Here is a 15152-nt window from a genome sequence, read left to right as displayed (position 1 = left end):
CCAGCCTCTGCTGCTTGCCCTGAGAATGTTTCATGCTTTTGCTTGCCCAGAGAGGCTCATGTTGCACCTGTTGAGTGACCAATACATTCTCCAGTTGCAGAAAGGATCCAATCCGTGGGCATTGAAGCACTCTGAAATGGAGAAGCATGGCAGCAACTGGAAGGAGGTGGGTAAGAGAGGGTGGAGGGCTCTCAGGATGTTCTTAGGGATCAGGTCTCTGCTAAGATGGGAAGATGTGTGAACCCAAATTAACACCCCCTTAAACAGCAAATGAGGCTGCAAGGGAGAGCAGCAGGAGAATGAGAGTGTGAAGGGCATGGCTGAACCCCAAGAGCTTCTGTGGGGTTATAAAAAGCTGATTTTAGATAGATGTGATTGCAGCAAACCCCACGCAGTCCTGGGACTGCTGTGCCTCAGTGTGTGGGAAAGCTGGTGGTGCTGTAGGGGAGTGGGATCCAGCCCCTGAGCTCCAGCCCATCTCTGTGCTCTGGTCCTGTGCTTGCTGACCCCGGAGCTTTCTCCTGTGCCCTCCTAGGCCCTCAATGAGAAAATCACAGACAAGGAGACAATCTCTGAAGCAGAAGCCAAGGGAACCAACCTCAAAAGGTGAGTATGCTGGTGCCTCCATAGTCCCTGAAACATAGAGGTCCCCCTGGGCTTGACATCCCTGAGACTCACAGGGGAGATGCAATCCTGTTCCAGGGTAGTCCTGGAAGCAAAGGGCACCCTTTGAGGAGCAGGACTGGGTGCCCAGGAAGGTCCCATTGGGGTGGAAGCAGAGTACCTCAGCTGTCCCCCAATCCCCTTCCCTGCCCCCTTTTGATCCTTATCCTCTCTCCTGCCACAGGACCAAGTCTGTTTCCTCCATGTCAGAGTTTGAAAGCTTGCTCGACTGTTCTCCCTACCTCTCTGGAAAGACCGTGCCAGGGCTGGGTGACCACGCCCGGTGCAAAAAGGCATCCTCAACCACCCAGATGCTGCCCAACGGGATCCGGGACAGCGCCAGCCTTCCTCCCTCAAACTGTACATATGTGAATATCGAACAACCTGCCCCTGACAGCCTGGCCAAGGAGAAGCTGGGCATCTCCTCCTGGGACTACTCACGGGCGAGCAGCCTCTCCGGGCACGACCCAGCTCAGAAACAAATCCAGAGGAGCTACACGGCGCCCGACAAGACAGGGATCCGCATCTACTACAGCCCGCCGGTGGTGCGGCGGCTGGAGGCGCCTCTGGTGCACAACAAGGAGGGCAAGATCATGATCGAGCCCGGATTCTTGTTCACCATGGCCAAGCCGAAGGAGCCGGAGGAGTCGGCCAGTGCCGAGGGCACCTACAGCCAGTGGCTGTGCAACTTCTCCAAGCAGCAGCAGGAGCTGCTGGACAGTGGCGCGGGGGAGAGCGCGGTGCCGCCGGTGCCGCGCTTCCCCCCCTCGCTGCACGACCTGGAGATCTCCGGCAACATGAGCGACGACATGAAGGAGATCACCAACTGCGTGCGCCAGGCCATCCGCTCCAGCTCGCTCGAGAGGAAGGTGAAAAGCACCTCCAGCCAGACAGTGGGGCTGGCCCACGTGGGCACGCAGACCATCCAGACGGTGAGCGTGGGCCTCCAGACCGACCTGCCCCGTGGCGCCGGCATGCATGGCAAGAGCTGGTCCCCGCGCAGCTCCTCCCTCGTGTCCGTGCGCAGCAAGCAGATCTCCTCCTCCTTGGATAAGGTCCACTCCAGGATCGAGCGGCCATGCTGCTCCCCAAAATACGGCTCTCCAAAGCTCCAGAGGAGGTCTTCCTCCAAGCTGGATGCCTCCAAGGACAGGAGCCTGTGGAACTTGCACCAGAGCAAGCAGAACGGCTCTGCCTGGGCCCGCTCCACCACCACCCGCGACAGCCCCGTCCTCAGCAACATCAACGATGGCCTGTCCAGCCTGTTCAGCGTCGTGGAGCACACGGGCAGCACCGAGTCCATCTGGAAGCCAGGCTGCCCTGAGAGCAGCCGGGCCAAGCCCGAAGCACCCAAGTATGGCCTCGTGCAGGAGTTCTTCAGGAACGTCTGCGGGCGGGCGCAGAGCCCCACTGCCCCCCAGGACAAGAAGGAGGCCACTGGGGAGGAGAGCAAGAGAGCCGAGCACCCCAGCCCCGCCACCCACCACCCAGCTGAAAACATCTCCCGTGTCTTGAACAAGAAGGTCCTCAAGCAGGGCAGCTGCGAGGACCCCAAGCCCTCGTCCCCTGGCCAGGGCAGTAAGGACGCAGCCCTGCGGGACCCCGACCTCATCTCGGCTATAGCCAGCGAGGTAACGAGGCACAGAGCCCCCCGGGGTGTCCCGCCGTGGCGGGGGACAGGGTGCCTGACCCCTCTAACTCCGCTGTGCCCTGTCTATCTTTGCAGGACACGGCGTGTGACTGCAGCTCCCAGTCCCTCACCTCCTGCTTTGCCCGGCCATCCCGCTCCGCGGTCCGCCACTCCCCCTCCAAGTGCAAACTGCACCCCGCGGACCCCCCCAGGGCAGAGGAGAAGCCGGGGGCCTCGAGTGAGTGAGGACGGGGGGCCGGGGGACGCAGCGTGCCTGCCATCCACTGTCCTGCCGGAAGAGCGCCCGCGCTGAGCCCGCGGGGCGCCTCTCGGAGGCGGCGCGGGTTCATCTGTCTCCTAAACGTCCCCTCGGCCCCGGGGACGCTTACGAAGCAGATGTGGAGCCGGAGGCTGCCGGTAGCCCCGGAGTGCGGGGACACCCTGGCAGGGTGGCTGCATCACCTCCTGCCTGCGCAGAGACCCGCTGCCAGCATCGGGGGGTCCTGGCCGGTGCCACCGCGCCGGCAATGTCAGCCGAGACCCTGCCGGGCCGAGGGGTCGCGGGCGCTGAGAAAGGGAGAGCAGCCAGCGGAGGCTGCTGGTGTCGACAGGGAGGGCTGGGCCGCCGTAGGGAAGCACTGGCCGAGGGGTGATGCTGCACCCGCCCCGCGGATGGAGGTGCTGGCTCCGGCTGCTGCCCGCCCTGCCTGGGCTCCGGCGCCCTGCCGGCATCCCGCGGGCGATTGCCGCGCGGTTGCATCAGCCACGGGCAGCGTGTGCTTCCCCGGCAGGAAGGAGGCGGGAGGCTCCCTGTGGTCACCTGGGCTGGGCTGGCTGGGGCCCTTCTCGGCCACCCTGCTACTCTTGGGGTGCTGCTTTGGCCCTTGGCTGCTGGGAGGGGTCCGGGTGGTCTCCGGGCTCCTCCAGCTGCAGAGCTGGGATCGCTGGGTGCACAGCGTGGGGAGAGGTGGCCTGTGCCTCTGTGTGTGTGTGTGTGCACATCCCCTGCTCCCAAGGGGCTGTGGTGCCCCTGCCTTGCACCCACCTCCCTGCTTGGGGCCACTTGTAGTTATTTCTTCTCCAAGTGCTGAATATACATATTTCTCTTTTTTTTTTTTTTTTTTTTTTTTTTTTTTTTCCTTTTCTCTTTTTTTTCCTCCACTTCTGGCTCTGCCCAACTCCGGACAGCCTGCAATGTAAAACCAAGTGCATTTTAAAAATACCGAAATGAGCTACATTGGAGAGGCACCAATTGGATTAAGAGATTGTGGTTTGGGAGGCTGCAGCGTGGCCCATGGTCTGTGCCACACATCCCTCTGTCACCACCAGAAAAAGCCTTACCCAGGGAGGGAGGGGGCAGCAGCCACAGCCCCCACAGCACTGCAGAGCTCCTGGGGCTGGGGCACTGTGACCCAGTCCCACACAGAGCAGCCTTGGTGCCTCTGTGCAGCTCCAGGAGAGAACAGAGATTACTGAGGCAGCTGCCTGACCTATTTTCGAGCCGCCTGCCAGGGGCCAGACAGGGATTCACCCAGATGGAGCTGCCTGCAGGTGCCTGGGTCTCAACGCATTGCTCTGGGGCTGTGTGCCTTGTTCTGGGGGCTCTGTACAGGGTTCCAAGGGCTCTGCATTGCTCCGGGGGTTCCATCCACTGCTCCGAGGGCTCTGCATTGCTCTGGGGCTCTGTACACTGTTCCAAATGCTCTGTGCATTGCTCCAGGAGCTCTCTACACCACTCCAAGGGCTCTGTGCATTGCTCTGGAGCTCTGTACACTGCTTCCAGGGCCTCTGCACATTGTCATCTCGCAGTTTCTCTTAAGAACTGCTGGTGCTGCCGAGGCTGCTGCCCTCTCCTGTCCGGCCGCTCGCTGCCCGCAGCAGCTGCTGCATCACTGCCACGTCGCAGCCTCCGTCAGCATCTCCGCGACAGCCGCTCACTGCCTGTGTCCCCGGACACACCAGCATCAGCCAGGGCCCAGCAGGCCCAGCACCGATGGCCTTTTGCTCCTGCGGCACCCGGCCAGCCCCTGGGGGACCCTCATCACGCGGGTGGGGGACTCAGGGCAGGTGCTGCCCACCCTCACCAGCAGCCAGGGCCAGGCTGTGTCCCTGCCTGCCACGGAGGACTTGGGTCCAGCACTGCCACGGGCAATCTCCTGCTGTACATAGATATTTTTGGGGTGGTTTTTAGCATTTTCATGGATAATTGGGGTTTTGGTTTGGTTTGGTTTTTTTTTAAAGACTCTCTACTTTTTGGAATGTGGTTTCTCATTTTTACAACTGCCTTTTAATTATTTGTAATATTGGTCAGTTCTGTCTTACTCTGTAAATAGTGGTGATGGGCATTTCCCAGGGGGGCTGAGATGAGGCCGGCAAGGAATTTGTGAGGAAATTTTGCTTGAGGTGTAGAGGTGACTGATTCTACTCCAGCCCCTCCATGGATTCTGCCCTTGTCCACATGCCAGTGCCCAGCCTGGGGTGAAACCTGAGGTGTTTTGGGTAAAGCCACACTTGCCCCTGCCCTGTCCTCCCGCATCCTCTCACCAGCCCATGCCAAGGTCGCATGAAGGGCACCTCCTGCCCCGATGACAGGCTCTCTGCCCACCCCATCCTGCACCCCTGTGTCATGCCTGCTTGTTGTGTGATGAATAAAGGCCCTGCAACCCCTCACCCCCACCCTTGGTGCTGTCTTCCCGTGCTGTGGTGGGGGGGCTGTGCTGCCTGTCCTGTCTGGGGCAGTGCTGCTGCAGAGGGAGGTGTGGGGTGACATGATGCTGTGTCTCTGTTCCTGCCATCCTGCCTGCTGCCCAGCCCACACATGGTGTCCCATGTTCTCCTCACCCGTCTGTCCCTGACACCATCCCTACGTGCTGACCCCAACTGTGCCACACCACCAGGGCTCCTTGTCAACTCCCACGGGTCCTCACTGCCAGCACTGCCACCCCACACCAGGCTCCCCTCATCTCTGCATTGTCCTTGTGATGCTGGTGTTTCTCACGGCTGCTGTGTCCCATGCCAGCCTGTCCAGCAGCTCACCCCAGCTTGCACACACACCCACTTCCCCCTTCCTCTGCTGCCCGTGGCTCCCTGCCCTTGTGCCCCTCAGCTGGACTCGATCATCTCAGAGATCGTTTCCAACCTTAATGATTCTGTGATTCCCTGATCACCTGCTGGTCCCGGCCTCCCCTAAGGTTCGCTCCATTAAACTCTCTGACCCTGAGGTCCTCCATCACCCATCAAAACCCACCCTCCTTCTTTTTCTCTTCCATCATCCTTCATGTCCCATCCCTTTCATCCCTGCTCTTTGATCTGCCATGTTCCATCCCTCTTTATTGTGCTTTCATCAACCCTAACCCAACCCAGCCCTCCTTCCTCCTTCCTGTGCTACTCCATCCCATTCCTCCTTCCCATGTTCCAGCACCCACCAAACCCCATCCCTCCTGTGTACCTTCTTTTATGTCCCAACCTTTTTTCCACTGCTTCTCTGTTGTTCACCCGTCCCTCCTTCCTTGCAGTCATCTACTATGTCCCATCCTTCCCTGCCACCCTCCTCCATCACCCACCAGGTCCTATCCTTTTCTGTGCTCCTCCATCAGCCACCATTGTCCTGTCCCTCCTTCCTGTCCTGCATCTTCCTTTGTGTCCTACCCTTTCTTGTGCTCCACTGTCATTCACCACCTCCAATCCCTCCCTATTCTCCCCACTCCCTTCACATCCCATCCCTCCTTCCACAGTCCTTCCAGTGTGCTCTCATCAGCTGTCCCATCCCTCCCCGCCATGCTGTGCTCCTCCATTACCCACCATGTCCCCTCCCGCCCTCTTGTGCTCCTGCATCCTACACTGCATCCTATCCCTCCTTGTTCTCCATCACCCACCACCTCCCACCCCTCCTTCCTGTGCTCCTCCACTGCCTTCCATATCCCACCCTCCAGTCTTCCTGCCACACTTTGAGCCCGTCCCTCTAACCTGCTCCTTCATTCACCACATCCTGTTCCTTACCTTCATTCACCACCTTCTTCTCATGTGTTTTTCCATCTTCACCTTCACCCTGCCCCATCCATCCTTGCCTTGCTTTGCCTTCAGCTTTTCCTTTCATATTCATGTCAACATCTCACTGTCTTCTTCAGCTCTCATCACTGTCCTCTAGATCTTACCATCAGTTTACCCCTGCCTATTCTCCATTAGCTCCCACCTTCACCCCAACGTCCTCTGCTCCTCATCTTCTCCACATCTTTCTTCATCCTCTTCTCTCTTCCTGTCTCCTCTCTCAACCTTCTTCCCTTCCCCATCCCAAAATCCACCCTCACCTCCCACAATTTCACCATTCTTTCAACTGCTAATGTCACCCAATTTTACCTTCTCCACCTCCACATTTACAATCCCTCTTTGTGCTTATCCATTTCCCATCTCCTCATTCATCCTCCTCCACTGCCCTCCAGTCTTTGTCTTCTTCTGTCCCCTTAGTCTCTTGTTCCTCCTGTCATCCATGTTCATCTCCCAGTGTTTCCTCGTCCCTCCTCTTCTTCTCCACCTCCCCTTCATCTTTTCCTCCACCACCTGCCATCTAACTCTCCTTGTTTTCCTCTTTGATTTTGTCCACCTTCTTCATCCTCCACTTCCCACTGTCCTCCATCCTTCCCCATGCCCCACACCACCCACTACTTGCCTGTCCTTCCTTACCCTTCACTTCCTACCATCTGCCCAGTCTCCTCATCCTCCCCAACCTCACTCTTCGTATTCATTGTCCTTTCCACCATCTTCCATCTCCTTCACCCTCCATCTCATATTTCTTCCTCCACCTCAGTTCTTCCTGTGACCCTCCACTTCCCATTGTTCCCCATACTTTTTCCTGCAGTTTCACCTCTTCCCTGTCCCTCTCACACTCGACATCTGGCTATCTCACTATCCTCTGTCATTTGCCTCCCACAGTGTCCCTGTTTTTCTTTATGCTCTTCCACTTCTCCCCACTTTCCCATCCCTCTTTATTCTCTAAGTGTCCTACCAACCTCACAGATTTCCCTTTCCACCCCTCCCTGACCTCCAGCCATCCTTCCTTACCTCACAGCTCCCTCTCTAACTGGCCTTACATTCTCCTTCATCTCCTACCTCTGTCCTGACTTCCAATCTTCTCCCAGCCTGACCTCTCCCATTCCTCCCTGCACTCTTTTACTCCCAGCAGATCTGACTTCAGCTACAATTTTCTGCTTCTCTTCCCACTTCTCCTGCCTTATATCCCATCCCGTACTGATCCAGGAAGGCCACTACCAGCTCAGCTACCCCTGATGCACACAGGAAGGGCCCTTCCTAACATCAGCCCTTCTCCTTAGGGCTAGTGCAGCTGGAACTGGTCATAGGGGAAAAGGGAACCTCTGCCCTTGGAAGCTTTCAGTAACTCAGCCAGATAAAGTCACCAATGTCCTGATCTAACATTAGCAATAACTGATGTGGAACATGGAGCTTGACCAGATTCCCCTAGGATCACTTCCAGCAGTGAAGGATTTCAAGAGGGGTGAGAAAGGCCAGGAATGGCTTTGAATGCATTGCTTGGGATGCTGCAGAACATGAAGAATTATCCCTGCCACTTGCAGCTGCTCCATGGTGCTCAAGCAGACCCACCACACACTGCTCCAGCAGGACCATCCCATGCTCCACAAGGACCATCCTACCGTGCTCAAGCAGGGCCATCCCAAGCTGCGTCAGCAGGACCACCCCAGCAGGACCATTCCATGTTGTTCCAGCAGGACCATCCCACCCTGCTTGATCAGCAGCATCCCAAACTGCTCAAGCAGGACCTTTCCAGGCTGCTTGGGCAGGATCATCCAATGTAGCTGGAGCAGAACCTTCCCATGTTGCCCAAGCAGGACCACCCCATGTCATTTGAGCAGGACCACTCCAGGCTGTTCAAGCAGGAATGTTCCCAGGCTGCTTGAGTACCGTGGACCAACCCAAAGAGGCTTCTTGAAAAAGCTGTCAGCTCCCAGGCCAGCGAGTGATCCCTGAGATGTCCCCTCAGACCCAAGAGCCAGGGATCTTTCATCGTCCTTGTTTTCTGCCCCTTAGGCTGGGCCCTGCAGGGCCATCCCCTTCCAACAGCCTTACGGCTGCAGTAGGGCACCAGGCTGCTGGCAGTGCTGCCAAGGGGAGGACAGGTCATCTCTCCATGCCAAGGGAGCTCCAAACCCTGCAGGACCTGCATGCAGGGCCTTTTCAGAGCATCCCGTGTCACTCACAAAAGGGCCGGCCAGCCTCGCTTCCCTGAAGACTCTGCCTTGCCGTGTTGGAGGCTGCCAGCCATCCCATGGAGGGGAGGATGCCCTTTCCTAGGGGATATCCCACTGCAGGGACACGGCACCCAGTGTCTTTATAGGGTGGGTGTGACATTTGTAAAGCATTCCTGCCTTTATGCCTTCCTGGCTGGGAAATCTGGGGGAGGGTGGAGGGAATTTGCTACCTGTGTTAGGAACTAGCTGAACTTACGTGTCTCCCCAAGCTGGATTTCTTATTCCAAATGTTCAAACTGTTGTATATTGTACTGGGATTTTTACATTGAATTATTGTAGAAAACAAAAATTTAAACCAAGTCTGTTAAAAAATAAAAATCTCTATGAAAAAATAAATGTCAGCTTGTCTCCAAGTCCTCTCCTTACAAACGTGCCAGAGCAGGGATGTGTCTCCAGCGGTGGCTTTCCAGCGTGAGACCACACCACCCTCTGGTGTCAGCAGCAACCTCAGCTCCGTGCTGGTCCTGCTCCAGCCGTGTCCCTTTGCTTCCAGCTCTGCCTGGCTGCCAGTGCATCCTTGCACCACCTTAAATCCTGCTCAGTCAAAGCAGATCCCATCCTGCTCCCAGCACATGGGCATGGTGTGGGGCAGGATGTGGCCAAGCCAGAAGGAGGAAGCAAAGCAAGAGCAGAGCTGCTTTGTTGGGTGCTGGCATCACCCTCACAGCCCCACTGGTGCTGTTTCCCAATCTGCCAGAGTATGGGATGTGCTCCTGTGTGTCCACACGACCTCACCCTGGGCATGACTGAGCCTAACCCAGAGCTCCAGCTATCCCTCCCTGCTCAATAAAACAGGGACAAAAGGATGCAGCCACGTTTATGGGAGTGAAAGGACACGCTCTGAAGCCTGGGGACAGCTCACACAGGGAAGCTGTTTATTAAACCCCAGTCTCCTCGCTGTGCTGCTGATGAAGCCGATGCCTCTCTCCTGAGGCAGTTTCCCTTCCTCTGCAGCCCAGGCTTCCAACAAATCTCTTACCGACCTGGCCCCCTCTCCCAGAATGAAAATAGCACCAGCTGGCAGAGCCCAAGTAAACAAATGAGCCACTGTGAGAGGAGAGAGCATCTTTATACGTTAATTGGCCCCATCTAAGAGTCAGACAGACATTTTCCTGTGGATAGATCGCTCAAGAAGCTCAGGCAAACAGCACTAACATGTCTCCTGGGTTTGATTTATAAGCCTGATTGCACTACTTGCTCATCTCCATATAGAATGATTATGAATATATTGTCTGTACTCTGCAGAGGGCTAAATTACCAGGCTCTGATATTCATCAGCTACTCCTTGAAGCTTAAAACCGCCTCAAATTCAGAACTCTCTCTCCCAGTGACAGTAGGGGTAGAAAGGATACAGCTCAGGGTTGATCCTTGTTTTCAGCACAACCTGGGCTGTTTTAACACCCTGATTAAGGGGTGGCTGGAGGGAGGGAGCAGCCTGAGCCAAAGGGCTGTGGAGCAGGGCAGTGCCGGAACCCAGAGCCAAGTGTATTGGTATTGAGCAGTTACATTTACAAACAAAGGAGCTGATAACTACCAGCAGGACTGAAGGGCTCTTATCACGGTGCTGATTAAAATTTCCTCTGCAGCCAGCAACGACGGGGAGTGTCCTCAGTGGGGAGAGGGAAGCCCGGTGTTTAACCCTGTTGCTGCTGAGTGCTGATTCATCCAGCACAAGTGAAGGGCTGCACAGCCTGGCTAATTTCTAAATTAGCCCAGAAAGCCCCAGCAGGAAGATCCACAACCTGGTCACATCCTTTCAGTCCATCTCCTGTGCCTCCCACTCCATCTCACCCCTGCTCTGCAGGTCCCAGGAGTTTTTGCTGGTGTCACTTGTGATTCCTTCCAGATCCTTTGCTCTTTTGTTCTGCCCCTTAATTCTCTGCCCTTGCCTGTGGTTAAAGAAATCTTTCCCTTCCCACTGCAGGATATTCTGATAAAGGCTCCCAGTGCCTCTGGCATGGCCATGCAAGGCACAAACTTGTTTGTGCTGTGATAAATTCACCAAGAGTAAGATCTATGATAAAATGATGCCTTCTCTGATTAGCATCACTGACAGGTGTTACACCAAGCTGCTGAATCTGCCTCACCAGGCCCTGGTCCAGGCTGTCCTGCCCAGGAGATGCTCTGGGAGGAGTGGACAGGCAGGGGGAGAGGAGATGGATTGCTGTCCTCCTGCAGACAAGCCCATGAGCCTCAGCCATCACACTGGTGCCTTGGTGTAGCTCAGACACCTCCGCGCCTTCCTGGGTTCCTTCCTCCACTGCTGTGGGCTGCATCCTTCCTGCCTGATCCCCTCAGTGATTTGCATGAAAGGGGATGTGATTCCCACATTCATTGGTAATAAGGCCAGTCAGAAGGCAATGCCCTGTGACCCCTCTTGGACTCCCAGGTAAATCACCTGCTCACCTGGAGCAGTACTTTCCCCAAATTTTAGCACAAGTTTCCCATGTGAGGCTGCCTCCTGCTCACCCCACCAGGATCAGGAGGTCTGAGGTGTACAAACCAGTTCACACTTTCCAGTTTCTTTCCCCCACCTCCAGCATCTCCAGGACTGAGATCTTTCATGTCAGGGAAGATGCAGTGAAGGGTCCCACCACAACTGCTGAGCTGCTGTGGGTGCTGCACTAGAGAGGCTGTTTCCAGAGTATCCCAAGTTTCTAGAGTATCCAAAGCAGAGTGTGAGCAAGATGCCACATATCCTGGCCAATATATTTTTTTGACTCTCTGAGTCTCTTCAAGAGACCTTAGTATACATTAACATATACACTTTAAGTAATTTAATTAACATATACACTTTAAGTACTTTTATTCCTTTACAGGAAGAGGCAATAAAGGGCCTAAAATGCAGCTGATTTTCCAGGACTGCCTGGTGAGTTAGGAGAGCTGGCAGCAAACCCTGCAGCATCCAGCTCCAGCACACACCAGCCCCTGGGCAGGAGCCCAGCTGGATGCAAACTGCCCTGGGGTGGAGGAACTGGAGCAGCAAAGCATGGTCACACTGCAGGAGCCCCTTTCCTAGATCCTATAAAATCACCAAGGGAAGGCTGGGCATATCCATAAAGTGTTCAAGGACAGATCGGACAGGGCTTGGAACAACCTGGCCTAATGGAAAGCATCCCTGCACATGGCAGGGAGCTGGAATGAGATGAGCTTTAAGTTCCCTTCCAATTCAAAGCATTCCATGATTCTGTGGTTTTTCAGCTGTGAGACACTGAAATGAAAATGTGAGGAGGGCTGTGTTTGTGCCACGGGGGTCTGACTGATGGTACCGCCTCTGTGGTTCACAACCCTGTACGCCGCTGCTTGGAGACTTACTGGAAGAGGAGAGAGCTGGAGAAAACAACAGGAGGGTATCTGGAATTTTCTGCTTTGCAGGTGCATTCTGAGAGGAGATGTACCCTCTCCACATCAGGCAGCTTCCTGGGCCACAGCTGTGGACAGCTGCAGCACAAAACAAAATTCCCTGGCTGCAGCAGCCCAAGCTGGACAATGTTGAATGAAGGACAGCTGTGGGGCTTGTGGGACATGGTGCTGCCCCAACCTTGTGGCTCAGAATGCCCTACACACACGGGCAACAGTTGCTGGACAGAAATCACTGTCACAGAGACTGGTGGGGGATTTCAGCTGGCCAAATCACTGAAAGCAAAAGGCCAATGAGAAGGGAAGCAGAGAGCACCTCCCAGCTCTGCAAACCACCTCTTCACTGGCTCTGGGACACTGTCCTGTGACAAGGAGAGTGACAAAGCCATTTCCCAGCAGTGGGGTGAATGACAGCCCCCTTCCTGGCACCTAGAGGGGCAGAGGGTTTGTTAGAGACCTGCTGGTAAATGCAAAATTCCTGGGACACAGGCTGCTGGAACTGAAGGCTGGCAACTTGTAACAGGAAATTATCAGCGTGAGGTGGCTTGTGAAGGACATTAGAGGTGCTGGGTTTGTCCCACTTCTCAGGAGAGGATCAGAGTGGTTTCCACCTGGGGTTAAATGATGTGCCAAGTGTACCCAGAAACTCATGGAGCTGTTCCCAGACCATCAATCCAAGGGGAGTGCTGGAGTGCAATTCCCATAGCTCTTGAGGAGCTTCAAAAATACCCCTGTCCAAGAGCCTAGGCTGCAGAGCCAAACTGACTTTTCTTTTAAAAAACCCTTTTTCCCTTTTGTAATAGGGAACTTAAAGGTAATGATACTGCTGGCTGGTCAAGGTAAATTTTTTGCAGGATTTAGCTGTATCCTTACTGGTCTCCCTACAGATAAAGCCTGGGCTCAGAAACCAGTGATCCCAGGCTGAAAGTCCAAAAAAGGAATGGGCTAAACCTGGACATTGGGCTTGTGCTGGAGACTTCACCTTCATTCATGTGATTGAGATTGAGACCCTGCACACTGATCTTCCTGTGATTTTTTTTTTTTTTTTTTTAAACAATGAAATTACTAATATGAGGCCATACTGTAGCTTTCCAGGACAGAAATTTTATAGCACATGGCTGAGGAAGCTTTCTTACATGGGCTACAGCATGGTGTGGCTGACAGATTTGGGATGCTGAGCTCATGTTGGAGGTGTGTAGAGAATATCTCTGGGGTGATACTGTCCATAGGACACAGTCCGTGGAGAGAGGTATTACCTGAACTACTCCTGGGTTTCACCTCGAAGTAAACCAGCTGTGTCCTCCCAAGCGGGGTCACAGAAGAACCTTTGCCCTGAAGCAGTGTGGGCAGGCAGCAAACTGACACCAGAGCAGGGAGCTGCAGCACAGCTGTGCCCTTCAAAACTAGGGAACATCCTTAATGAAAAACACACACCAATGCTGCTGCTTTTGTGTATAGAGCTGTTTCTGGCCACTTTGCTGATGAGAACATTGCTGGGAGTGGCAGACAACCAGCCCACAGGTTTGTGTCTCCTCCAGTCTACAGCAGGGCAACATTCCCAAGGAGTGCATAAAAGCATGGAAAACCCAAGGGTACCGGAGTAGGCTGTACCTGCTCACTGACACTGTGCCAACTTCAAGTTTATGCGCTTTAATCTTTTGAGTGCTCCTTGGCCCTGGCCCAAACCAGCACAAAATTCCCAGGGCAGGTGGCGGCCTGGGCACAGCAGTGCTTTCCTCCAAGGGGTGAGTTCCCCAGTGGCGTAAAGGAATTTGAGGTTTTGTCAGCCTGCCTAAGAAATATCTTCTTGGAAGGCAATGTCATAGGGCAGGCAATGCTGTTGGGGCAGTTGGGCTCAATGCAGGGAATGTTAAGGATTGGGATAACAAGGGGTCTGATGTAGGAGGTAAAACCACAGGCAACTCCTGCTCTGAGACCAGACACTTGGAATCATGTTGGTCCTTGGGAGATTTCAGCTCCAGCCTCCTGCTCCAATGGGGCATGGCTACTCAGGGGCTTATCTTGTTGAATTTTGTCTGTGTCTAAAGACTGTGGCCCTGCTCCTACTTTGGGATCCTGTTCTAGCATTTGATTGCGTTCTTGCTGAAAAAAAATGCTTAATTTCTCACTACCTCAAAAGATCTGTACAAAGTTTTTGCAGAAAAAGGGTGCTCAGTGAACTGCTACAGCTTGCTGTGCGCACACAGATCAGTAGAGGAGAAGTGGAGGGCCATGGATACACACGAAAGTTGTTTTCCGCAGGGGGACAGGGCACAGAGTGTGGCCAGACCCAGCGCTGGCCTGCGCTGGGGCTGGTGAAGGAGCAGCTCACGGACGGTGCCCTGGGCTGTTCCCTCTGCCTGGCAAAGTGGCAGGGACTGGCACAGAGGGGACACAACTCCTGCTGGCGAGGGAGAGGTGGCTGACAGGGCAGGGCTGTTAAAGGGGGACACTGCTGGCATGGAGGGACAGGGCTGATGGAGGGACAGGGCTGATGGTGCAGGACAGGGGGGTGTTGGCTGACAGGGGACACCACTGACACCAGGACATGGCTGTCAGGGGTCACTGCTGGTCGTGGGGACGTGGCCGGCAGGGGGACACCACTGACAGAAGGGCCATGATTGACCGTGGAACACCACTGGTGAGGGACACACTGCTGACACGGTGGGTAGAATACATAGCTGCAGGGTGACCTGGCTGACAGGGTGTCACCACTGACACAGGGGACACCACTAACACAGGGGACACGGCTGACAGGGTGTCACCACTGACACAGGGGACACCACTAACACAGGGGACACGGCTGACAGGGTGTCACCACTGACACAGGGGACACCACTAACACAGGGGACACGGCTGACAGGGTGTCACCACTGACACAGGGGACACCACTAACACAGGGGACACGGCTGACAGGGTGTCACCACTGACACAGGGGACATCACTAACACAGGGGACACGGCTGACAGGGTGTCACCACTGACACGGGACAACACTGAAACAAGGACACGGCTGACAGCGGGACACCGCTGACAGAAAGGACAAGGCAAACAAGGGGACACCACTGACACGGGGACACTGCTGGCAGGGTGACACCACTGACACGGGGACACCAGACACACGGCGACACCCGCACAGGCTCTGGAACATGGCCGCCGCCCCGCTCCGCCGTGAGGGCGGGCCGTGCCCGCCGTGCCCGCCCCCGGCTCGGCGCGGCG

At 55.4% G+C, this 15152-nt stretch overlaps 1 protein-coding gene across 3 annotated transcripts in view; it reads left to right on the top strand.

Annotated features, from left to right (window-relative positions):
- SOGA1 (suppressor of glucose, autophagy associated 1) overlaps positions 1-8904 on the top strand; it is a 29500-nt gene extending 20596 nt beyond the window's left edge. For 2 of the 3 annotated variants that reach the window (XM_053958397.1, XM_053958395.1), the window contains exons 12-16: positions 95-166; positions 536-606; positions 848-2294; positions 2390-2531; positions 3482-8904. In XM_053958397.1, coding sequence (XP_053814372.1) covers positions 95-166; positions 536-606; positions 848-2294; positions 2390-2531; positions 3482-3510 — 1761 coding nt within the window. In that variant the 3' untranslated portion in view covers positions 3511-8904. The remainder of the gene's footprint in view (positions 1-94; positions 167-535; positions 607-847; positions 2295-2389; positions 2532-3481) is intronic. The other variant, XM_053958396.1, reaches the window with a different exon arrangement.
- Positions 8905-15152: the final 6248 nt, after the last annotated feature.

The sequence above is a fragment of the Vidua chalybeata genome, chromosome 17, assembly GCF_026979565.1.
Source record: "Vidua chalybeata isolate OUT-0048 chromosome 17, bVidCha1 merged haplotype, whole genome shotgun sequence".
Taxonomy (NCBI): domain Eukaryota; kingdom Metazoa; phylum Chordata; class Aves; order Passeriformes; family Viduidae; genus Vidua; species Vidua chalybeata.
This window is presented reverse-complemented; position numbering and strand designations above follow the sequence as displayed.